Consider the following 27,094-nt stretch of genomic DNA (forward strand, 5'->3'; position numbering starts at 1 on the left):
CAAATCATTAAATTTGAAGTTATGGAAATTAAACGCTTAGTACTAAGTCATAGAGGTTTCTCTGACTCAGTGATTAATACTATGTTACAAGCTCGTAAATCTGTCTCTAGAAAGATTTATTATAGAGTTTGGAAGACTTACATTTCATGGTGTTCTTCTCATAAATTCTCCTGGCATCTCCTGGCATCCTCTTTTAGAATTCCTAGAATTTTACAGTTTCTTCAGGATGGTTTGGATAAGGGTTTGTCTGCAAGTTCCTTGAATGGACAAATCTCTGCTCTTTCTGTTTTATTTCGCAAAAAGATTGCTATACCTCCTGATATACACTGTTTTTTTCAGGCTTTAGTTCATATTAAGCCTGCAATTAAATCAATTTCTCCTCCTTGGAGTCTTAATTTGGTTCTGAAGGCTTTACATGCTCCTCCATTTGAACCTATGCATTCTTTGGACATTAAACTACTTTCTTGGAAAGTGTTGTTCCTTTTGGCCATCTCTTCTGCTAGAAGAGTTTCTGAGCTATCTGCTCTTTCTTGTGAGTCTCTTTTTCTGATTTTTCATCAGGATAAGGCAGTTTTCAATTTTTACCTAAGGTTGTGAATTCTAACAACATTAGTAGAGAAATTGTTGTCCCTTCCTTTTGTCCTAATCCTAAGAATTCTTTGGAAAGATCCTTACATTCTTTGGATGTGGTAAGAGCTTTGAAATATTATGTGGAAGCTACTAAAGATTTCAGGAAGACTTCCAGTCTATTTGTTTTATTTTCTGGTCCTAGGAAAGGTCAGAATGCTTCTGCTATTTCCTTGGCTTCTTGGTTGAAACTTTTGATTCATCAAGCTTATTTGGAGTCGGGTCAGGCCCCGCCTCAGAGAATTACAGCTCATTCTACTAGATCAGTCTCCACTTCGTGGGCTTTCAAGAATGAAGCTTCAGTTGATCAGATATGCAAGGCGGCAACTTGGTCCTCTTTGCATACATTTACTAAATTCTACCGTTTTGATGTATTTGCTTCTTCGGAAGCAGTTTTTGGTAGAAAAGTTCTTCAGGCAGCTGTTTCAGTTTGATTCTTCTGCTTTTGATTTAAGTTTTTTTCTTTCAAAAATGAAAATAAACTTATTTTTTTGGGTTGTGGATTAATTTTTCAGCGGAATATGGCTGTTTTTATTTTTATTCCCTCCCTCTCTAGTGACTCTTGAGTGGAGATCCACATCTTGGGTACTGATATCCCATATGTCACTAGCTCATGGACTCTTGCCAATTACATGAAAGAAAACATAATTTATGTAAGAACTTACCTGATAAATTCATTTCTTTCATATTGGCAAGAGTCCATGAGGCCCACCCTTTTTATGGTGGTTATGATTTTTTGTATAAAGCACAATTATTTCCAAATTTCCTTTGTTGATGCTTTCTACTCCTTTCTTTATCACCCCACTGCTTGGCTATTCGTTAAACTGAATTGTGGGTGTGGTGAGGGGTGTATTTATAGGCATTTTGAGGTTTGGGAAACTTTGCCCCTCCTGGTAGGATTGTATATCCCATATGTCACTAGCTCATGGACTCTTGCCAATATGAAAGAAATGAATTTATCAGGTAAGTTCTTACATAAATTATGTTTTTTCAATTCCTCTGGCAATTCTTTTCCATGTGGAGACGTGATGCAGACTTGCAGATAGACACAGACCATTGGTCAAAAAATTAGACTGTTCTGGTAACTATGTATATGCAATTAGGCTAATTTGAAATCATAGGTGTACTCAATTTTGTTAGTGACCACAGGTGTATTGACTTTTGTTGCATTAAGTTTCTACTTTGGGGCCTGTTTTCAATATGATCTTTCCAAAATATTTGTTTTTGTTTTCTATTTGTCAAGTTAGAAATAAAACAATTATTGAGAAGTGATACAATTTTGAATAATTTGATATTTAAGCGATATTGCACTGGGGCGTACTCACTTCTGTTGTATATATGTACATATGCCCCCCCTTCATTGTCTCCCTGGAACACATTTATTCAATGATAGGGTGTATACCTAGGGATGAGGGGGGGATTTACAGTCATAAAAAAACATTAATTTATATGTACACAAATATATAGACGTATATTTAAGTGCATTAGAGCCCTTTGCCATTAAGTAGATGAAAACATGATAAAACACATGTATGCAATATTCATATTTAATAAAGATTTTAATGTATCTACTGTAAATTTTTCATATTTGCTACTGCGAATATGGTATGTTGTTTGTGCGATGAATGGTTTTTTTTTTTTTTATTGAGGTTCTTTTCAATAGAAACAATGAATAGTTGCCATAACAAACATACAAAAGAAAGCAAATGGTTACAGGATAGGCAACAAAAACAAGGGAAAGAAACGTACAGTATACATTACATGTTCAGTACAGGCAATAATTGCTGGACAAACTGTAAACCCACCAGATGATTTGAGTGGTCACTCTTGGACCACATAATTATAAGTAACCTAGTATAAGGTAGGTAAGCTTTAATGTGAGGGGGCCACTCATGGACCCCAAGTGTAGGACCTCTTATTTTATATTTTTTTTTTAAATTTTGTAACTTGCAATAACTGATAACTGTTAAAACTAGCAATATCTGGCACCTTTAACATAGGACACTGGAAGTAAAAGTGCTAGCACCTGCCTACTCTTAAAAAAAAAGAAGAAAAAATTAAACCAAATATGGGGCTAAAATTAAGTATATTCATAGTTCTGAAGATCCCTTCATATATTTTAAATGAAAAGGAAGGTCTGGTATGAACTGAGGTAGCCAGTGGCGGTTGCCTGGTAGGGCTGCTCACAGGGAATATTGGGGTTCGTTATAACATTCTTACCTAACAGGTAATAATAATACTGGGAGGCAAAATGGTTCACATCATTATGGGAGATATAATTGCTAGTATAAACATTACATGGAAGGTCTAGATGGGCCAATCTAGTAGTGAATAAAAAAAATTGCATCAGAAACCAAACAGTGATCTATTAGGCTGAGAGACATGTAAGCAAGTAGTCTAGTCCCCCGTCACTTTTAGGAAAATATGAGGCTAAAACAAAACAGAATTATGAATTTTAGGATCTCTCCATGCAATTTAAATACAAGGGAAGGCGAAATACCAAATGGGATAGTCAAAAGGGGAATGATTGATAAAATTACTCATGGAGAGTGTTAAGGACCACTAGAATATTTATACCTGAGAAATGTATATTTTGTCTTTTAAAGAGAATGAATAAAAAAGCATGGCATGCATAGTAATTCAGAACTTAAAGGAAGATATGGTTACTGAAATAAACAGTGTGTGAAAGTTCGGGATGGACTTGTCTGGTAGTTGAGAAAATAAAAAGATTTGCATTTAGTGCTGAACAGCTACCTAGAAAACTGTGGAACATGCATGCTAGTACTCTAGATCCCCTACATTTCTAAAATTAAATTGAACATTTGTATATAGCACAGTCGATAAATAGTACTCCTCTCTTCCAGGCTGATAACACTAGTGCGGGACCTGCCCGCGCAACATACATAACTAATATTTGAAGGGAGAGAGAAAAGCACACTCCATAGCACTAGGTGCGACATGAATAGATAGCGTTTACACAGTAAAGAATTAGCTAAGATGGGTGATAACATTAATAATTAGTGACGTGGGCAATCACAAAGGGCAATGTGTAGCTACGCAATTAAGTACAGTAAAACCAGATACCAGCTAGCACGCTGTGTAGCTCCTCTAGGAACCTTGCAGGGATCTCCATTGTGTTTGCGTGATAGGCAAGGATGAGGCAGTCCAAGTATATATTGTGTCTTGTTGGTGAAAGTAGGTGCCAGAATTATAAGCACAAAATGTGCTTCCTAACGACAGGGCTCGAAGGTATCCCGTCGGGGGGGGGGGGGGTATTGTGCAGGCCAAGATCTCAAAGTGGCTCTGAGCGCTGATGCCAGCAGTGATATCCTTCAGAACTGGGTTCATAAGATGCGTCTCCTATAGAAGATTTCAAAACTGTTCCTTAAATTATAAGTAGCCCAGTCAAAGTGCATAAATTAAGCAAAAGTTAGTAAAAAGCTGTAGCAGCATGCAGCTATGCGTCTGAACATGGACGCTGCCCGGAAGTTCCCCCCGATGAATGTTATTTGACTTTTTTCTCCATTGATTTCTATGGGGGAAAACATGAATGTGCAAACGAAAACTTAAGTTAGTTTTTTCATGCTATTCTGGTTCACGCTTGTGCAAAATAAGTTTTTTTTTAGAACCTGTAATACGAACACAACCCTACTAGCGGAAAAAGCTTTACTCTATCGCAGTTTTCGCTTATGAAAAAAAAAAAGCGCCACTTGTAATCTAGCCCTTAAGCATTTTAAGATTCAGATAGAGCATGCAATGTTAAACAACTTTCCACATACATCCTATCTAATTTGCTTTGTTCTCTTGGTATCATTTGTTGAAAAGCATACCTAGGTAGGCCCAGGAGCTAATACACTACTAGGAGCTAACTGCTTATTGGTGGCTGCCCATATATGCCTCTTGTTTTTAGCTCACCAGATGTGTTTAACTGACACCCAGTAGTGCATTGGAGTACAATGGATAGTGACAGAAATTTGATGACAGAAATTAATGAGAAAGTTGTTTAAAATGGTATGTTGCGTATGAATCAGGAAATACATTTTTGTTAGTTTATTTTATTATAATTCAACTTTTAAGATGCATTAGATATATTTAAACATTCAAATACCTTTATTGACTCTAAATTGTTATTGAAACCTGTATGTAGTGTTGCCATAGTATAATGCCAGTTTATGATTCTTATAATAAAGATTATGTATTATACAAATGGTAGGAAGCTGTGCATTGTTTTTTATTTTAATGGTAATTTAGCAGTGGTGATTGCACCAAGGATATTCAGTTCCCCTACAGCATTAACAGGGCTGTCCAATCTTTTAAAGTTTGTAAATGGGTGATATTCTATAAATGTAGTTCAGTATTACACCCTTTGAAAAACCTCACTCCGTAGCATGTTGCAGGCTCAGATAAACTTCATTTTTATGCCTGTAGCATATTCTCTACCATCTCTTTCACCATTTTTAAAATGCTAATTTTTAAGAGGAAAATTGGAGAAAACAAGCAAAATAAATGATTGAAGTACATTGCATATTTTACTACAATTTTAAATAGAATACTTTATTATGGATTTAATATTTTATGTAAAGGTCACTTAACCCCTTTGTGCCACTAACACAGAACTTTAGTTTAAACCCATGTTCCAGTAACATGTACAACAATGGTTTCTCTAATTTTTGCCAGTTAGACATGGAGAACTGTTTTTATCCCCTTTGTGCTACTAACATCTGAGCACTGTTTTATCACTTTGCCTGTAACACAGTGCAGTGGTTTAACTATGGGCCAAACTGCAAGTGGAGCGCTTAATATCGCATGCGAGCAAGCAATATGAACGCTTTATTTTTTTTAAAACCAGCTCACGATAATGTGCGCCGTTATTACAAGTAAATCGCAATGCGAACAAAAACTCATGAGAGCACACTTCCATAGGTTTCTATGGGAGCTTTGTTCTTATGGAGTCATACTACAATGCCTTTTATTTTGAGGGCATTTGGGGCACTTTTAGAAAATTAACCAGATATCTTATCGGTAGTAATAACCAGCCACTTGTAATCGCTGGTTAATTTTTGCTATCCTGCAAACGGGCTAATTTGCCCGTTTGTGGGAGTGCGATAATTTTGAGCTCCCCTTGTAATCTAGCCCTATGTGTACTAGTAACACTTAAAGGGACAGTGGAATGTGATTTTTATTTAAGCTTCTTTAATGAATTCCCAGTGATGAATTTTACTTGCTGGAGTGTATTACATTATTTACAGATAGCTCCTTTACCCTTATTTTGTCATAAGTAGTTTTGCCTGGTGTATCCCCAACTATACTGGTTATAGAAAAGTTATGTAAACGAGAAGGTTTGGAAAAAAAATCACTCTCTCGGTGTGGAGTTGGACAGAGAGGTACTAAAAGGTTAATTTTCCATTGTTCTCTCTAAGGTCCTGATGATCAATACATCGTTAGACCCACGAGAAATTGACTAGTTTTATTTTGCAATGTAATTGTAATAATAGCAAAAATATTATAAATGTTCAAAATGTATATTGTATTATAGGGACATTGTACATTAGATTTTTCTTTGCATACATTTTTTGTAGATGATCCATGTATATTGCCCATCTGGTAGTGTTTTTATAAAAATGTGTAGTTTTGCTTATTTTTTAAGAACATTGTGCTTATTTTCAGAATCCTTACCAAGACCCACAGTGCCAGATGTATACGCACGTTTACAGACTCCTGCAGGCTCCTGTTTATGTTATTTGTCTTTTCATATGCAGGGAAGGGGGAGGTGGGGAGTGTCTGCTATTTTTATTTCCAGCTCCTTTCATTGGGTGTCCTATACTACCTCATCAACAGTGCTAAACAGGGAGCTTCTAAGTACGTTTTTAAAGGTTTTATACTGGATTTTTACATCAATATCTGTGCATATTCTTCTTTATAGCAGTGTCTAATACATGCAGTTATATGAAAATTGGTGTATAATGTCCCTTTAAGCTAATAAGGAACTTACCGTATGGCTCTTGCTGTTACAGATAATATCAATAACAGATAGTCTGTCATTCCAACAATCTATTTCTGTCAAGTCATACAGAGCGGATGTCAGTGGTCCAAATGCCCAGTAAGCTTGTCTTCTCCTTTTCATAAAAAATTTAAACATCTATAAAATAACAGAGATATTTAATACATCATACATATCGCTAAAGATTACTATTCAAGAGAAAACTACTAGACAGAAGAAAAATGTTCCTTGTTAGCTGAATTTGAAAGATAGAAAGTATCCTTTAACATGTTTGTATTAGTTTAAAGTGGATTAAAGGAAATAGCTATGTATAGAAGTGCATATAATAACATTTTGGATTACGATCATATTGTCTTAGAACTTAATACAAGAGATGAATAAACATATTGATTCAACAATACTATAGAACACAATACAAATCCAGAATTTATTCTATATAGATATTTTATTTGTCATGTTGCTCTACATATAAACAAACATTTATTATTGTTTATTCTTATTATTTTTCATAGAAAAAGTTCCAACGTATTAGGAAACGCTATGACATTAGGTATAAATGTACAGTAATGAGAATACATTTTTATGTATTGATTTATGCATGGAGTATGTAATATGCAGATAATAATATATACAGTACAGCTATTAGAATATATTTATTAATCAGACAGATGCTTTAAAATGAATCTCCTTACAGTGCCCCCTCTTCTATCTCCCCTCTTCAGGGCAAAATAACATTCACCCTTTGTCTGTCTCTCTCTGCTTCAACCCCGTATAACTGCTTTGCTCTCTATAACATTTTAATTCTCTGGTATGTTATCTTATCATCTTAAAAAATATATCCTTGTAAGAAGAAGGTGCCATTTCCATTGTTTGCTTAGGCCTTGTGTGTTTTTTTCTGCACTCATTTATGAGCTCTGCTAATTATGTCCATGTGAGCGCTTTTACCCTATCTACACTATAATTGGGTTTGTAAGCAAAGCTGCATCCAGGTGAATTCCGAAAATGGTAGAGTAGTGAAAAAATGCACCAAAGGTGGATTCTTTCACCAACCTGCCATTTTCGGAATCCACCGGGATGCAGCATAAGCTGCATCCCAGTGGATGCAGCGCAAAGGCAAACAGAGCATTACAAAAGCAACAACTAACCGCCCGCATCAAGTATTTTAAAAAAAAAACTAACCGCCTGCATCAAGTATTAAAAAAAAAAAACACCACCCGCACAAAATATAACAAAAAAACAAAAAAACTCCTAATAAACCTAATTATCATATTAACCCCTAAACCGCAAAACCCCTACATCGCAATAAACCTATTTAACCCTATTAACCCCTAAACCGCAAAACTCCCACATCGCAATAAACCTAATTTACTTATTAACCCCTTAAACCGCCAAAACCCACAACGCAAATAACTATTTAAATAACTAAGCACCCTAACCTTACACTACCTAACCTAACAACCCCTTAAATTAACCCAAATTACCTAAACTAATACATTCTAAAGTTAAAAAAATAAAAAAGGCTAACATTACAGAAAATAAAAAATCAAATTTCCAAATTTAACAAAATTAAACTTAATCCCTATGAAAATAAAAAAGCCCCCCCAAAATAAAAACACCCCCTTCTCTAAGAATAAACTACCAGTAGCCCTTTAAAAGGGCTTTTTGCAGGGCATTGCCCCAAGTTAATCAGCTCTTTTACAAAAAAATACACAAAGTCCCACCTAACAGTAAACCCCCTAACCCCAAAAATAAAAGAACCTAACACTTAAAAACGTAAACTACCCATTGCCCTGAAAAGGGCATTTTTTGGGGCATTGCCCTTGAAAGGTCATTTAGCTCTTTTACTGCCCATCCCTAATCTAAATAAAAGAACCCCCCCCCAAAAAAAAACTTAAGAAAACCCTAAGTTTTTTAACACTGCTGATTTGGATTCTCAATTCCTTGGATATCTTTTTATATCCCCTTCCTGTTTTATACAGTTCAACTACCTTTTCCTGCAGATCCTTTGACAATTCTTTTGCTTTCCCCATGACTCAGAATCCAGAATCGTCAGTGCAGCACTGGAGGAAAGATGCAAGGGTCTGTCAGGAGTCCAGAAACTCATTGACCTTTTATACACACACACTAATTACAACAAAACATATCACAGGTGAGGATGGTTACCTTTAATAGCCATTCAAACTCTTTTGTGTCAACTTGTGTGCATGTTATCAGGCCAAAATCATGAGGGTATGTAAACTTTTGATCAGGGTCCTTTGGGTAGTTTCTGTCATTATGATTTAAAAAGAGTTAATACAGTTGATTGATAATAAATGGCTTCAGCCAAACACTAACCATGAGTGAAAGAAACGTTTTTGTGTTATCATTCATATTCTCTGAAAAATGGCCAAGAAATCATAAATTCTGCCAGGGTATGTAAACTTATGAGTACAACTGTATACACCTTTACTGTATATATAGATATATATGTGTGTGTGTGTTCATATTTATTTATGTATTTATATTTGTTTACATGTATTTACAGACATATATACACATATAAACACATAAATACATATGTATACATATATAGACACACACACATGATCCGATCATACGATCCGCTGGACTCAGTCCGTCACTGATCGATGCTTACATCGCTACAGATGTTCCGAACGCAAGTTCGGCACAATATGACTACTTTTGCTAGTTATCAAATAACTAGCAGGTACGCTCGGCACCTTAGTCTAAACACCCCTAATCTGCCCCCCCTACACCGCCGCCACCTACATTATACTTATTAACTCCTAAACCGCCGCTCCCGGACCCCGCCACAACTAGATAAAGTGTTTAACCCCTAAACCACCGCTCCCGGAGCCCACCGCCACCTACATTATACTTATTAACCCCTAATCTGCCCCCCTACATCGCCGCCACCTACATTACATTTATTAACCCCTAATCTGCACCCCCACACCGCCGCCACTATATTAAATGTATTAACCCCTAAACCTAAGCCTAACCCTAACACCACCTAACAAATATAATTTAACTAATAGTTACATTGTAGCTATCTTAGGATTTATTTTTATTTTACAGGCAACTTTGTATTTAATTTAACTAAGTACAATAGTTATTAAATAGTTATTAACTATTTAATAACTACCTAGTTAAAATAAATACAAAAGTACCTGTAAAATAAAACCTAACCTAAGTTACAATTACACCTATACTATCATTAAATTTATAGGTAAGTATTTAGTTTTAAATAGGAATAATTTATTTCGATGTAGTTAAATTATATTTAAGAAAGGTGGTGTTAGGGTTAGGGTTAGACTTAGATTTAGGGGTTAATACATTTAATATAGTGGCAGCGGTGTAGGGGGGGGAGATTAGGGGTTAATAAATATAATGTATGTGGTGGCGGTGTAGGGGGGGCAGATTAGGGGTTAATAAATATAATGTAGGTGGCGTGGGCTCCGGGAGCGGCGGTTTAGGGGTTAAACACTTTATTTAGTTGTGGCGGGGTCCGGGAGTGGCAAGATAGGTGTTAATAACTTTATGTAGGTGGAGGCGGTATAGGGGGCGGAAGATTAGGGGTTAATATGTATATTGTAGGTGGTGGTGGGCTCCGGGAGCGGCGGTTTAGGGGTTAATACATTTATTAGAGTTGCGGTGGGCTCCAGGAGCGGCAGTTTAGGGGTTAATAACTTTATTTAGTTGCGGCGGGGTCCGGGAGCATAGGGGTATAGGGGGTAAACAGTATAGTATAGTGTGGGTGTTTAGTGACAGGGTACCAAGAAAGCTGTAAAAAGGATTTCAGTTTAGATATATATCAATTTTTTTTTCTAACTAACGAGATCACTACTAAATCTTTTAAAACCATAGATACATTAATTTTATTAGGCCATAACTTAATTCTTCGGTACTGGAAGCAGAAGACCGCTCCTTCAATCACATTGTTTAAACAGTCAGTTTTTTCACAAATTATGTTTGAACAATTAAACACCAATTCATTATCATACAATCAGACTCAAGTCTTTTTTGATAAATGGCTTACCCTAATTCTAGACCAGCCTACGAGTATACAGTTCACACTAACAAAATGTTTCCATAAATCAGAATTTTTTGGAATCCTGGTTTTGAATAATCTCTTCCCCGTCGCCTGGTACTAAAAAAGGAAATTAGAGAGGGGGAGAGGGGAGGGGAGGAGGAAAGGAAATGGGGAACGCACGGGTGCGGAGCTTCCCCTTTTTTTTTGTTTTTTTTTTGTTTTGTTTTTTGTTGTTATTATTTTGTTTGTTACTTTGTTTTGGTTTATTCTTATTATTATATTTTAGGTAAATAGGAAATAGTAGCACAATTGTACAATAATTAAAGCATAAGACTAGATTATAGAACTCAATGTTGAGTCAACAATATTATTAACTTATTATTTGGAATCACGAATTAAGGAAGATATTATAATATAAAAGACATTATATTTTGTAATGAATCGTTATTAATTCTCTCTTCTTGTTTTTCCCTTATTATATGGAATTTCCTTATTTGATAAATGCTTGTTTTTTGAAATGTACTTTGTGCTCGGAGAAATAAAGAAATAAAAAAAAAGAAAGAAAGCTGTAAAAAAGTCGAAGAGCAGCGAGATCGATGACTGTTAGTTAACAACAGTCCGCTGCTCATCGCACAGTACTTGGTGCGCGGCTTTTTGACAGCTTTTTTGATAATTTTGGAGAACGTATTCAGGTCCACTGCCGCGAGGCTAGGCAATCTTAGGAGAGCTTATTGGTGCCGTCTAATGCAGGTAAGTTGACGGCTTGATAAATAGAGGCCAAAGTATATACTGTAAATATTATACATTCCACTATTCTTCACATAGGGGAATATGTTCTACTAGTCCTAAAACCAGTTCACACGGGCCATTTTTTTGCAGTACAGCGGTTCCACCCCTTGCTCTCTCTCTCTCTCTCTCTCTCTCTCTCCCCCATCTCTTTTGCGCTTTCTCTCCCCCTCTCTTTTGAGCTCTCTTCCCCATTTCTTTTGAGCTGTCTCTCCCCCCTCTCTTTTGTGCTCTATCTCTCCCCCATCTCTTTTGTGCTCTCTCTCTCCCTCTCTTTTGAGCTCTCCCCCCTCTCTCTCTCCCCCTCTCCTCTCTCTCTCCCCTCCTCTCTCTCTCCCCTCTCTGTCTCTCTCCCCCCTCTCTTTTGTGCTCTCTCTCTCTCTCCCCCTCTCTTTTGCGTTCTCTCTCTCCTCCTCTCTTTTGCGCTCTCTCTCTCCCCCTCTCTTTTGCGCTCTCTCCCCCTCTCTTTTGCGCTCTCTCCTTCCTCTCTTTTGCTCTCTCTCTCCCCTCTCTTTTGTGCTCTCTCTCTCCCCCCTCTTTTGCTCGCTCTCTCCCCCTCTCTTTTGCGCTCTCTCTCCCCCCTCTCTTTTGCGCTCTCTCTCTCCCCCTCTCTTTTGCTCTCTCTCTCCCCCTCTCTTTTGCTCTCTCTCCCCCCTCTCTTCGCGCTCTCTCCCCCTCTCTTTTGCTCTCTCTCTCCCCCATCTCTTTTGCGCTCTCTCTCCCCCTCTCTTTTGAGCTCTCTCTCTCCCCAATCTCTTTTGCGCTCTCTCTCCCCCTCTTTTTTGAGCTCTCTCCCCCTTTCTCTCTCCCCCCTCTCTTTCCCCCCCTCTCTCTCCCCCCCCTCTCTCTCCCCCCTCTCTCTCCCCCCTCTCTCTCTCCCCCCATCCTCTCTCTCTCCCCCCCTCCTCTCTCTCTCCCCCCCCCCCTCCTCTCTCTCTTTCCCCCTCCTCCTCTCTCTCTCCCACTCTCTCTCTCCCCCTCACTCTTTTGTGCTCTCTCTCTCCCCCTCTTTTGCTCTCTCTCTCTCCCCTCTTTTGTGCTATCTCTCTCCCCTCTCTTTTGCGCTCTCTCTCCCCCCTCTCTTTTGCGCTCTCTCTCTCCCCCTCTCTTTTCTGCTCTCTCTCTCTCCCCTTTTTTGCTCTCTCTCCCCCCCTCTCTTTTGCGCTCTCTCTCTCCCCCTCTCTTTTGCGCTCTCTCCCCCCTCTTCGCGCTCTCTCCCCCCTCTCTTTTGCTCTCTCTCTCTCTCCCCCATCTCTTTTGAGCTCTCTCTCTCCCCCTCTCTTTTGAGCTCTCTCTCCCCCCCTCTCTCTCTCCCCCTCTCTCTCTCCCTTTATCCTCTTTCTCTCCCCCTATCCTCTCTCTCTTTCTCCCCTCCTCTCTCTCTCTCCCCCTCTGGTATTTTAACTTTGGATTTTTTCGCTAGTCGTGTTTCCGCTGGAGCAAAAACAGTTTACTTTCAACCTGTAATACAAGCACAACCCAACTAGTGCAAAAATCTTAATTCTAGTGGATTAAGTGCTCTAGAGTAAGTGCAAAATACCACTCCAGTTGTAATTGGGACCTTTATTGGCCAAGTAAATGACTGTAACCAAAAATACTTGATGGCCATTATTATTAGTGTTTGAACTAGCTGCCATGTGTTCCTTTTGCATTGACTACCCATGTTTTTGCTTCTCTGTAAACTCATTGAAATGCCTAAGAAAAAAAACCTAAGAAAAGCACAGTTCATCATCCTTTTGAACCCTAGAGTAAAAAGAGACGATTTTTTTCATTATATAGTAATTCTAATTTACGTTGCCTAATTAATTCAAATGTTTGTGCTTTCAATGGATTCAAATGCCACAGAAATGGAAGGCAAAACCAAGTGTCAAGTTTTTGCACAGACATTTCTGCTAAATTGAAGTGGAGACCATAGAAGTCCCTTATTTTTACTTAAAGTGACACTGAACTCAAATTTTTTCTTTTGTAATTCAGAAAGAGCATGCAATTTTAAGCAATTTTCTAATTTACTCCTATTATCAAATTTTCTTCGTTCTCTTGCTATCATTATTTGAAAAAGAAGGCATCTAAGCTTTTTTTTGGTTTCAGTACTCTGGACAGCACTTTTTTATTGGTGGATGAATTTATCCACCAATCAGCAAGGACAACCCAGGTTGTTCACCAAAAATGGGCCGGCATCTAAACTTACATTCTTGCATTTCAAATAAAGATACCAAGAGAATGAAGAAAATTTGATAATAGGAGTAAATTAGAAAGTTGCTTAAAATTTCATGCTCAATCTGAATCACGAAAGAAAATTTTTGGGTACAGTGTCCCTTTAAAATGTATATACTAAAATATACTATACATTTAATTACATTTTATTATTGTTACTTTCAAATAGTTATATTAAATACCTCAAAAAGTTTATTTTTTCCATGTTTACTTTGACATGTTTCATTTTGTAATATTTGTCTACATACCATACCAAACTGTACTTACATTACATTTGCAATACATATATACTATATAAAATAAAATCATATTATTATTAAAATTATATATATATATATATATATATATAAAAGCATCATAGAGGATTTTATCTGTAACTTTTATTAAGTAGACCTTAAATTCAAAGCTGAAATGCACATTGTATACCCATGTACTTGTATTTACTTGTCACTGCGATCTCTCTGCACTGGTTTCAGCTGTTAAAAGAACATTAAAAAATCATGATTGTCCCATACTCCCTGATGACGCCAACAAGCAAATCAAAGAGACATGAAACCCAAGCCTTTTCTTTCATGATTCAGATAGAGCATTGCATTTTAAACATATTTGCAATTTACTTCTTTGATCTAAATTGTTTCCTTTTCTTGATATCCTCTTCTGAAATGCATACATAGTGGGTTCAGGATAAGCCGTTTACTGTTGGGAGCTAGCTGCTGATTGGTTTCTGCACAAATGTGCGTCTTGTCTTTGGCTCACACCCCATATGTTCATCTAGTTCCCAGTAGTGCATTGCTGCTCCTTAAATAAAGGATGCCAAGTAAAGTAAACACATTTGATTATTAAAGTAAATTGTAAAGTTGTTTAAAACTATATGCTCTATCTGAATCATGACAGAAAAATGTTGGTTTTCATGTCCCTTTAAGTAAGCTTCAAATGCTGTAGATCAAGACGGTTTTCACAATTTTTTTGAAATGTTAGTTACTGGTTTTTGCTTATTGTATGTAAGTTACAGGTTTTGCTTATTGTATGTAAGTTACAGGTTTTGCTTATTGTATGTAAGTTACAGGTTTTTGCTTATTGTATGTAAGTTACAGGTTTTTGCTTATTGTCTGTAAGTTACAGGTTTTGCTTATTGTCTATAAGTTACAGGTTTTTGCTTATTATATGTAAGTTACAGGTTTTGCTTATTGTCTGTAAGTTACAGGTTTTTGCTTATTATATGTAAGTTACAGGTTTTTGCTTATTGTCTGTAAGTTACAGGTTTTTGCTTATTGTCTGTAAGTTACAGGTTTTTGCTTATTATATGTAAGTTACAGGTTTTGCTTATTGTCTGTAAGTTACAGGTTTTTGCTTATTATATGTAAGTTACAGGTTTTTGCTTATTGTCTGTAAGTTACAGGTTTTTGCTTATTGTCTGTAATTCACAGGGTTTTGCTTATTATATGTAAGTTACAGGTTTTTGCTTATTGTCTGTAAGTTACAGGTTTTTGCTTATTGTCTGTATGTTACAGGTTTTTGCTTATTGTATGTAAGTTACAGGTTTTTGCTTATTGTCTGTAAGTTACAGGTTTTGCTTATTGTATGTAAGTTACAGGGTTTTGCTTATTATATGTAAGTTACAGGTTTTTGCAGGTTTTGCTTATTGTATGTAAGTTACAGGTTTTTGCTTATTGTATGTAAGTTACAGGTTTTTGCTTATTGTCTGTAAGTTACAGGTTTTGCTTATTGTCTGTAAGTTACAGGTTTTTGCTTATTATATGTAAGTTACAGGTTTTGCTTATTGTCTGTAAGTTACAGGTTTTTGCTTATTATATGTAAGTTACAGGTTTTTGCTTATTGTCTGTAAATTACAGGGCTTTGCTTATTATATGTAAGTTACAGGTTTTTGCTTATTGTCTGTAAGTTACAGGTTTTTGCTTATTGTCTGTAAGTTACAGGTTTTTGCTTATTGTCTGTATGTTACAGGTTTTTGCTTATTGTATGTAAGTTACAGGTTTTTGCTTATTGTCTGTAAGTTACAGGTTTTGCTTATTGTATGTAAGTTACAGGGTTTTGCTTATTATATGTAAGTTACAGGGTTTTGATTATTGTCTGTAAGTTACAGGTTTTGCTTATTGTATGTAAGTTACAGGTTTTGCTTATTGTATGTAAGTTACAGGTTTTGCTTATTGTCTGTAAGTTACAGGTTTTGCTTATTGTCTGTAAGTTACAGGTTTTGCTTATTGTATGTAAGTTACAGGTTTTTGCTTATTGTCTGTAAGTTACAGGTTTTGCTTATTGTATGTAAGTTACAGGTTTTTGCAGGTTTTGCTTATTGTCTGTAAGTTACAGGTTTTTGCTTATTGTATGTAAGTTACAGGTTTTTGCAGGTTTTGCTTATTGTCTGTAAGTTACAGGTTTTGCTTATTGTCTGTAAGTTACAGGTTTTTGCTTATTGTATGTAAGTTACAGGTTTTTGCAGGTTTTGCTTATTGTCTGTAAGTTACAGGTTTTTGCTTATTGTATTCTATTTGGTGTGTAGGACAAAGCACAATTGTTACACAAAAGCTTGATATTTGTATATAACATGCTTAGTTATGTATAATGAAACAACTTTGCAATATACTTTCATTATATATTTTCATGTAATTAAAATAACTGATAATAATAATAATAACGTAATTTAGCTCTGAAAATTGAGCAATGTCTGACCTTTCAAGGCTAAATCTGCTGTATATCTTTCCCTAATTGGCTTTATAAGATAACAACTGCTAAACAATACACTATATACTAACACTATAGCCGGGGCTATCCTTGTTGTCTGCCAACTAAAGCTCAGATTGGCTCCTTGACATAATGCAAATGGTGGGTGGAGTTAGGATATTAATAAATAATTGCAGTAAAAAATGCAGTGTTTCAAGACTTGGTTGATATGTTGTTCTATAGCAACACAACCAAAATGTCTTCTAATTATAAAGTTTTTATTTATCCTTTAATGTCCCTTAATGTAGTTCTGCACAGTACAGGTAGAAAATTATTTATCCAAAATGCTTGGGACCCAAAAAAGTTTGGATTTCGCTAATAGTTTGGACAGTTTGGAGAGGGGATGGGACCAAGTGTAAACAATAATATCTTATGTCATTTTGGCAATATTTATATGTCATAACAATACAGTTTATACATGTAAACTAAGGTTAGTTATATATCATTTTTTAATACTTTATATAAATCATACGTACCATCAGAAATATAGTACAGTACTATATCAGAAAGGTGATATTTTGTTGTTTTAAATAGACTATTATTTGCATTTTAGAACACAAAAAACAATCCAAAGACACAGGCACAGAAGAATGTGAATTACAAGAAGGGAAAAAATTGAAATTTTTGATCATTTTATTTAAAAAAAATATTAATTAAATTAAAAAGTTTGGATTTCAGAATAATTTTGGATTTTGGAATTCCGTATTTGGGGATTTGTATCTGTATATAGATGTAAGTACAGAATCAGTGACAGAAGCATAATGTGTGTGCACACAAATGATTGTTATCAAAACTGAAATGCAGTCGGGTGCAGTTTTTAATTTTGACAATGTTTCTTTCACATACAAAATAAACAACATTACGTTTGCTGTCTTCCAGGGGCTCGTGTTAGGCATATTGTGGAGCGTATTGATAGATTGTTAGAGGGATGTGGGTCTGATCTTGCAGTCATGGTACATATTGGTACTAAAGAAGGAATCAGCGGGAGATGGAGAGTCCTAAAAAATGACTTCAGGGAGTTAGGTAGCAAGCTTAAAGCAAGGACCTCCAAAGTAATATTTTCGGAAATATTACCAGTGCAGTGTGCTAATTCAGTAAGGCAGAAGGAGCTAAGGTCTGTTAATTCATGGTTAAAAACATGGTGTCAAAATGAGGGGTTTGACTTTTTAGAGCACTGGGCTGACTTTTCACTTGGGTACAAGTTGTACAGTAAGGATGGATTGCACCTGAATGACATGGGTGCAGGTGTGTTGGGGGAAAGGATGGTAGCAAGTTTAGAGAATCTTTTAAACTAGGCAAAGGGGGGGGGGGAGGGTCAGTTAGAACAAAATAGAACAGAGAGATACGTCTGTGAATATGTCACTCCCTTAATATCTCAAGGAAAAGATGACTTAAGAAATGTCACATTAGAAAGTATGGAGGAAAGCACACCAAGTAGCAGCAGAAAGCACATGCAAATTAAATGTATGGCAACAAATGCAAGAAGCATGACAGGTAAAATGGGGGAGCTGGAGCTCTTAGTTGCAGAAGAGGACTATGATGTTATCAGTATAACTGAAACTTGGTGGGATGATTCACATGACTGGGCAGTTAACTTAGAGGGGTATACTTTATTTAGGAGGGACAGGAATAATAAAAGGGGTGGCGGAATCTGCATGTATATTAAATCTAACCTTAAACCTACAATAAGGGAAGATATTTCTGATACAGGTGACAATGTAGAGACCCTGTGGGTGGAAATAAAGAGTGGGGGGGGGGAATCCTAAACAAATATTAGTAGGAACATGCTACAAGCCCCCCAACATTAGTGACTTGGATGAAACTCAACTACTAATACAAATAGGTAAGGCTGCTAATAACAGTGCTGTAACTATGGGAGATTTTAACTACCCTGATATAAACTGGGCCAATGAAACTAGTAATTCAGCTAAGGGGGATAGATTTTTAAATGTTCTCAGGGATAACTTCTTGTCACAATTAATAGAGGAGCCAACTAGGAGTAACGCTATATTGGATTTAGTGCTATCAAATAATATAGATATAATATCAAACATAGAAGTCAAAGAACATTTGGGTAACAGTGATCATAACATGGTCACATTTGAAACCTTTTTTCATAACCAGTGTCTTAAAGGTTTAACCAAGACTTTTAATTTTAAGAAAGCAAAATTCAACGATTTAAGGAAATCATTAAATAACATAAATTGGGACAAAGTATTCTCTAATAAAAATACAGAGGATAAATGGATAACATTTAAAACTTTGTTAAATAAATATACATATCAACAAATACCATACGGTTATAAAAATAAAAATAAAAAATCCAAGCCAATGTGGCTGTTAAGAGAAATTAGGAAAAAATGTAGGGCATTTAAATTATTCAAAGAAAATAGTACAGACTCAAAATTCCATATTTATAAGGAATGTAACAAAGCATGCAGAAAAGCAATCAAATTAGCCAAAATTGAAAATGAAAAATTAATTGCAAAGGATTCTAAATCTAACCCTAAAAGGTTCTTTAAGTACATAAATAGCAAAACAATCTAAGAAAGACAATATAGCTACATTAAAATGCGGGGAGGGTAGCATGATTAACAGTGACAGGGAGAAGGCTGAGATACTAAACCAGTTTTTTTTCTTCAGTATACACAAGAGAGGAACCATTGGATGATACTTTGGAACAAAATAGAACATGCCAGCCCATACCATTAACTGGGTTATGTATAGAGGATATCAGGAACAAATTGGATAATATTAAGGTAAATAAAACTCCAGACCCAGATGGAATGCACCCAAGGGTGTTAAGGGAACTTAACACTGTTATAGACAAACCTCTACTCTTAATTTTTCAAGACTAATTATCCTCAGGCATGGTACCCAAGGATTGGCGTAAAGCTGATGTGGTGCCACTCTTCAAAAAGGGAAGTAGGGATGATCCAGGAAGCTATAGACCAGTTAGTCTGACATCAATAGTGGGGAAGATATTTGAAGGGATTATAAGGGATTATATTGATGAGCATATTCATGTAAACAAGATTATGAGTTCTAATCAGCATGGTTTTATCAGAAATAGATCATGTCAAACTAATCTAATTAGATTCTATGAGGAAGTAAGTAAAAATATAGATAAAGGGGAATCAGTTGATGTGATATACTTAGATTTTGCAAAGGCGTTTGATACAGTGCCACATGAGAGATTAATGCACAAAATTAAGGGACTGGGAATAGCTGAAAATGTTATCTTATGGATAAATAACTGGATAAAGGATAGGGAGCAACGAGTAGTAGTAAATGGATCATACTCAGATTTGACAAAGGTAATCAGTGGAGTCCCCCAGGGATCAGTTCTGGGCCCTATTCTTTTTAATATTTTTATAAATGACTTGACGCTAGGATTAAATAGCGACATCTCTATTTTTGCAGATGATACTAAGTAAGGTCATTAGGTCAGTGCAGGATGAACTTTCGTTACAAAGGGACCTGCAAAAATTAGAAGTATGGGCATGTAAATGGAAAATGAGATTTAATGCGGGAAAATGCAAGGTTCTACATTTTGGAAGTAAAAATAAGCAGGCAACGTATTATTTAAATGGGACAAGACTTAGCCAAACACAGGAGGAAAGGGATTTGTGGGTAGTAATAGATAACAAGCTAAAGATGGGTGCACAATGCAGGGCAGCAACTTCAAAGGCTAATAAGATACTAGCATGTATTAAAAGAGGCTATGGGGGGTAGTTATCAAGCCGTCAACCTCAAATACGCTGGAATTCCGCAGCGTATCTGTGGCGAGGCTGATTCGCCTTAGTTATCAAAGGCTAGAGACCGGCAAAAGTAGAATTTTGTGACGTAAACTTCGATCCGCCGGACTCAGTCCGACACAGATCGATTCTTACGTCACTCCAGATGTTCCGCACACAAGTGCGGCACAATCTGACTACTTTTGCTAGTTATCAAAAAACTAGCAGGTACGCTCGGCACTTTTACGGCCCAGCGTACCTGGTTTTCAAACCGCCACCCTGGAGGCGGCGGATCCCATAGGAATCAATGGGAGTCTGACCATAGCGAAAGTACAAGTTCGCTGCTGCCAGACATCCCATTGATTCCTATGGGAGATGTCTACACCTAACACCCTAACATGTACCCCGAGTCTAAACACCACTAATCTGTCCCCCCCTACACCGCCGCAACTAAATAAAATGATTAACCCCTAAACCGCCGCTCATGGAGCCCACCACAAGCTACTCTATACATATTAACCCCTAAACCGCCGCTCCCGGAGCCCACCGCCACCTACATGATACCTAGTAACCCCTTATCCTGCCCCCCCTATACCGCCGCCCTCTATAATAAAGTTACTAACCCCTATCCTGCCGATCCCGCACCTCGCCGCAAATATATAAATAGTTTAACCCCTAAACCGCCGCTCCCTGACCCTGCCGCAACCTATATTAAATTTATTAACCCCTAATCTGCCCCCCTACACCGTCGCCACCTATAATACATTTATTAACCCCTATCCTGCCCCCCACTACCCCGCCGCCACTGTAATAAAATTATTAACCCCTAAACCTAAGTCTAACACTAACCCTAACACCCCCCTAACTTAAATATTAATTAAATAAATCTAAATCATATTTCTATTATGAACTAAATTAATCCTATTTAAAACTAAATACTTACCTATAAAATAAACCCTAATATAGCTACAATATAAATAATAATTATATTGTAGCTATCTTAGGATTTATTTTTATTTTACAGGTACCTTTCAATTTATTTTACAATAGCTATTAAATAGTTATTAACTATTTAATAGCTTACCTAGCTAAAATAAAGAGAAATGTACCTGTAAACTAAAAACTAACCTAAGTTACAATTACACCTAACACTACACTATACTTTAATAAATTATTCCTATTTAAAACTAAATACTTACCTGTAAAATAAACCCTAAGATAGCTACAATATAATTAATAATTACATTGTAGCTATCTTAGGATTTATATTTATTTTACAGGTAACTTTGTATTTATTTTAGCTAGTTAGAATAGTTATTAAATAGTTATTAACTATTTAATAACTACCTAGCTAAAAGAAATACAAAATTACCTGTAAAATAAATCCTAACCTAAGTTACAATTAAACCTAACACTACACTATCATTACATTAATTAAATAAATTAACTACAATTAAATACAATTACATAAACTAACTAAAGTACAAAAAAAAAGCTAATTTACAAAAAATAAAAAAAATAAGTTGCAAACATTTAAAAAAATATTACAACAATTTTAAGCTACTTACACCTAATCTAAGCCCCCTAATAAAATAACAAACCCCCTCAAAATCAAAAAATGCCCTACCCTATTCTACATTAAAAAAGTTCAAAGCTCTTTTACCTTACCAGCCCTTAAAAGGGCCTTTTGTGGGGGCATGCCCCAAAGAATTCAGCTTTTTTGCCTGTAAAAGAAAAATACAACCCCTCCAACATTAAAACCCACCACCCACATACCCCTAATCTAACCCAAACCCCCCTTAAAATAACCTAACACTAATCCCCTGAAGATCATCCTACCTTGAGTCGTCTTCACTCAACCGAGCAGCGATGGAACTGAAGAGGACATCCGGAGCGGCAGAAGTGATCATCCAAGGGGCGCTGAAGAAATCTTCCATCCGATGAAGTGATCCTCCAAGCGGCGCTGAAGAAATCTTCCATCCGGGCGATGTCATCTTCCAAGAGGCGCTGAAGAAGTCTTCTATCCGGGCGAGGTCATCTTCGAAGCCGGGTCTTGAATCTTCATCCCGTCGACGCGGAACATCCTTCTTTCCCGACGGACTACCGACGAATGAAGGCTCCTTTAAGGGACGTCATCCAAGATGGCGTCCCTTCAATTCCGATTGGCTGATAGGATTCTATCAGCCAATCGGAATTATGGTAGGAAAAATCTGATTGGCTGATTGAATCAGCCAATCAGATTCAAGTTCAATCCGATTGGCTGATCCAGTCAGCCAATCAGATTGAGCTTGCATTCTATTGGCTGATTGGAACAGCCAATAGAATGCGAGCTCAATCGGGAAAGAAGGATGTTCCGCGTCGGCAGGAAGAAGATGTGGTGTTAGGGTTAGTGTTAGACTTAGGTTTAGGGGTTAATAATTTTATTACAGTGGCGGCGGTGTAGTGGGTGGCAGGATAGGGGTTAATAAATTTATTATAGGTGGCGACAGTGTAGGGGGGGCAGGATAGGGGTTAATAAATTTAATATAGGTTGCGGCGGGTTCAGGGAGCAGCGGTTTAGGGGTTAAACTATTTATTTATTTGCGGCGAGGTGCGGGATCAGCAGGATAGGGGTTAATAACTTTATTATAGAGGGCGACGGTATAGGGGGGGCAGGATAGGGGTTACTAGGTATAATGTAGGTGGCAGCGGTGTCTGGGAGCGGCGGTTTAGGGGTTAATACATTTATAAGACTTGCGGCGGGGTCTAGGAGCGGCGGTTTAGGGGTTAGTAACTTTATTTAGTAGCGGGGGGCTCCGGGGGCGCCGGTATAGGGGGTAGAACAGTGTAGTTTAGTGTGAGTGCTTAGTGACAGGCTAGCAAGAAAGCTGTCAAACAGCCGAAGAGCAGCAAGATCGGATGAGTGATAACTCTCACAGTCCGCTGCTCATCGCCCCGCGGCTTTTTGACAGCTTTACTTGATAACTTAGACAAATTTTTTCAGGTCCGCGGCGGCGATGTGAGGCGAGCTTAGGCGGGCGTATTGGGCTGGCGAAGGCAGGAAAGTTGACACGTTGATAACTACCCCCCATTGACTCACAAAAAAAGATATTGCAGAACTAGAAAAAGTTCAGAGAAGGCCCACAAAGCTAATAAGGGGATTGGAGAATTTAACCTATGATGAGAGGCTAGCTAAACTGGGTCTGTTTTCTTTAGAAAAAAGGCGCTTAAGAGGTGACATGATTACTTTATATAAATATATTCAAGGCCCATATACAGAGATGGCAACCAACACTAACCTTTCCTAACTACATTGCTTTTCCCTTAGAATGTAAGCCTATGAGCCCAGATCGCCTTCATAAGAGCTGACTACAACAGTGAAACTCTCGGTAGGCCCCTCTACCCACTTGATCCCTGCAAAAGCTATCCTGTATATTGACTATGTTTACAGCGCTGCAGAATCTGTTGGCGCTCTACAAATACCTGATAATAATAATTATAAGAATGGCAGAAGCTCTGTTTATTCCAAGAAAATTGTTTGTGACCAGAGGTCACAATTTAAGGTTGGAGGAAATGAGATTTAAACTCCAGCAATGGAAATGTTTTTTCACTGTAAGAGCAATAAAATTGTGGAACTCATTACCAAAGGAGGTAGTGAATGCCAATACCCTAGATACATTTAAAAATTATTTGGATACATTTCTGTCTATAAACAAAATTCATGGATATGATTGCTAGTATTAAATGGGTCACCTTTTAGTGGGATTATTTAATCTTAACTGGAGCTTTTTGTATATATTTTAGATTTGTATAGGTTGAACTTGATGGACTTCGGTCTTTTTTCAACCTCATCTACTATGTTACTATGTTACTATGTTAACGTAAAATGATGTACAATGCAGCAAGTATATAATATTTGACTAAAATACATCTTACCACTAAATCACCTTCTCGAGCTGCCAGTTTTAATGGTGTTAGTCCTTTGTTGTTGGTAATGTTTTCTAAATGTGGCACTTGCTCTTCAGGAATTAGTGATATCAGGAAATCATAAATTTTGCAAGCCATAACTTTATTCAGATGCAGAACAAGAATATGGAATACTGTATTACCTTAAAAAAAACAAAGCAGATATTTAAGATTATTTTCTCATTAACTTGAAGCATCTCTTTTGAACAGCAAACAATATATTTTTTTTATAATTGAATGGACATTAAAGTTATTTTTATTTATGCATACTTTAACAGTTAAAAAAAAGAGAGAGAGAGAGAGAGAGAGAGAGAGAGAGAGAGAGAGAGAGAGAGAGAGACACATACATTATAGGAGAAAACTCAGAGCTGTTATCTTGGCAATGGGAGGTGTTGTGTTTGATATCCATGAGAGCAGAATATTTTTTGTATTTTTTTTAACAAAAGATCAAAAGGTAAAACAATAAAGACAATGTTTCACAGCCACAGGGTTCCAATATTAGTGAAGGGCACTTTAGTGACCAGATGCCTACATGCCTTTCTTCAACAAAGAATACTGTGGGAACATAGCAAATTTGATAATAGAAGTAAATTGGAAACTTTTTTAAAATTGTATGCTCTGTATTAATTATTTAAACTTAAATAATGCTACAAAATTAGAAGGCAGCTAAGGTGATACTATTTTCATTTTATTCCTTCATCTTACTTTTTTTGACAAATGTGTGTTCATTTTCTCAATAAACAACAATTTATTGTCATGTTTGCAGAAGAGTGTCCCTTTCACCAACAGAGCTGCAGTATTTGTTATTTTCAGCCAATGAATATTGGCAACATGCACACAACATATACTGAAGTATTAGATTCAATTTAAATTTAAACACCTTTCATTTAACACTTTTCCCAGCATTTATTTTATAATAATAAAATACTTTTCTTTTATATTATTGATAGACCATGTCTGTCTTGAAGTAACTAGTAAAAAGAAAAGAATCTGTCTGCTTTATTTAAGTGTGTATGCATAGATACTGTTTATTCTTTCCCATATTTGCTCCTTGCTACTTCACAAACCTTACAGAAATATGTGCATTTGTGATTCTGTAGGCTCTATTGCAATCCATCAGAATTCCCATTAGAAATACATTGCATGGCTTTTTGTGGACCTTTAAATTCAGTCCCACTACAACTATTTTGAAAACCTCCATAATAACCTATTTATTGTAAGGTTTCCAAATGTATTTGAGACCCCCCCCACCGTATTTTACATGAGACAATTTGACATTGGTATTCCAATCAATAAGAAAAGGTATTTTTAGTTGCCTATCAATTTTTTTTTATAACTTACATTTTACACCCTGGGCCTCTTGAAAACCCATTTTTTTGCCTCTTTGCCTTTTTTTTAGGCTCGTTGCCATTGAGCCGTAAAAAATGTAGCCGTAAGCTACCAAAGTGGCTGACAGCTAAAAGTAGTTTACGGCTCCATTTAAGTACCAGGTTTCCATTTAAATAGTTTGCACATTGCGTGCAGTCACTTTTTCCGTGTAGGTGTAAGTTAATTTTGTGTTAATGCATCCATCTGATGTCGGAATTTTTGAAAATCAATAAGTTGCTATGGTAACCTGACCTTACACTATAAAATGTACATTTAACATCTGCACTACTCATCTGTGCTCACCTCTAAAAAGAAACAAAAACAGAAATATATATATATATATATTAACTATAAGCAAATACTATTTTTTATTATATTTATATGTTCCACTTTATTAACCCCTTCAGTTCTAACGACAGCTCTGAACCGTTTGCAAAGTTTCCCACTCAAGTGCTAATAACGGCTCAGAGCCGTCACTAGTACTCACCCACCTTGATGGAGTTCTGCGGGCTCCCACCCACTCCCACACCGGTGATCTGGCCTTTATAGTCACACGCCAGGGCTGGACTGGGACCAAAAATAGACCTGGGCATTTTAAGGCAAAGCAGCCAACTCTCCCCCATTTTTTATTTAATAGCCCATATACACCCACTCATATCCCGCACACCATACATCGACCCACTTACATGCACGCACACAAGTTGTTTTAAGGTTTAAACCCTTAATTCACATAAAAAATATTGGATAATAACTGCAAAACATTTTTTTTTTTTGGATAAGATTAGGAAATTTGTGTCCTGGTACAATCTTGTTAATTCTCCATAGTTTTTACAATACAAATAAAACCAACTTAACAGATAGCTGGACTCTCATAAACTATGGCAAACTTTCTGAATTTCACATACACAGCTGAGTCCAGTTAAACCATATTTATATTTGTACAAAAAAAATAATAATTTAGGAAATTGTCTAAGTTCATTATAAATCAGAAGAAATAAAGAATGCATATTTGATATGAACTGTTTAGTTCTGTATATGTTGGGATTTTCCTTATTAAACATGAATGTGGGTTATTAATAGAATATATTGCAATGCTAAACAAACTATTATGTCACAGTGTGTACTATGATTTAATAGTAATGCAAATCCAATAATTGTAGTAAATATAATTAATATTTGAAAGCTGCTCCCACCCTTGGCTGCATCAGTAGCAGCATATCTCAAGTGCCTACAGCGGCCATAAGAAACTTGCAAGTAAGTATATGCTCAGTCTGCTGTCCTTATAAGGTGGTGTGGCCGTTTTACAGTGCATCATTCAGAGCAACCCGGGGCAGCCACACTAGCACATTAACACTATAAAATAAAAAAAATGTAATATAAATTAAAAGGATATCGTGTATCAACAACATGGAAATTTCCCAAAATCACAGTATCTCAAAAATAAAAAGAGAACAAATTATGGTGCAGTATTGTGATAATTAAAAAAGTTAATACAATGTGTAAAATTTAACTATAACTTTTATTTGCAAATAGAAGGTACGGCGATGGGTACGCGTTTTGCCCCCAGCTATGCCAACCTTTTTATGGCCGCTTGGGAAGAGCTTTGTGTATATGGCGGACATAGCTGGGGGCAAGACATTT

General features: G+C 36.5%; 1 protein-coding gene across 2 annotated transcripts in view; it reads right to left on the reverse strand.

The window, feature by feature from the left end:
- The window catches only part of LOC128656287 (transient receptor potential cation channel subfamily V member 6-like), a 290,583-nt gene that overhangs the window by 158,064 nt on the left and 105,425 nt on the right, over positions 1–27,094 (reverse strand). For both annotated transcript variants that reach the window (XM_053710115.1, XM_053710114.1), the window contains 2 exons: positions 24,056–24,228; positions 6,620–6,766 (listed from right to left, as the gene is read on the reverse strand). In XM_053710115.1, the coding sequence (XP_053566090.1) occupies positions 6,620–6,766; positions 24,056–24,228 (320 nt within the window). The remainder of the gene's footprint in view (positions 1–6,619; positions 6,767–24,055; positions 24,229–27,094) is intronic.

The sequence above is a fragment of the Bombina bombina genome, chromosome 4 (assembly GCF_027579735.1).
Source record: "Bombina bombina isolate aBomBom1 chromosome 4, aBomBom1.pri, whole genome shotgun sequence".
Classification (NCBI taxonomy): Eukaryota; Metazoa; Chordata; class Amphibia; order Anura; family Bombinatoridae; genus Bombina; species Bombina bombina.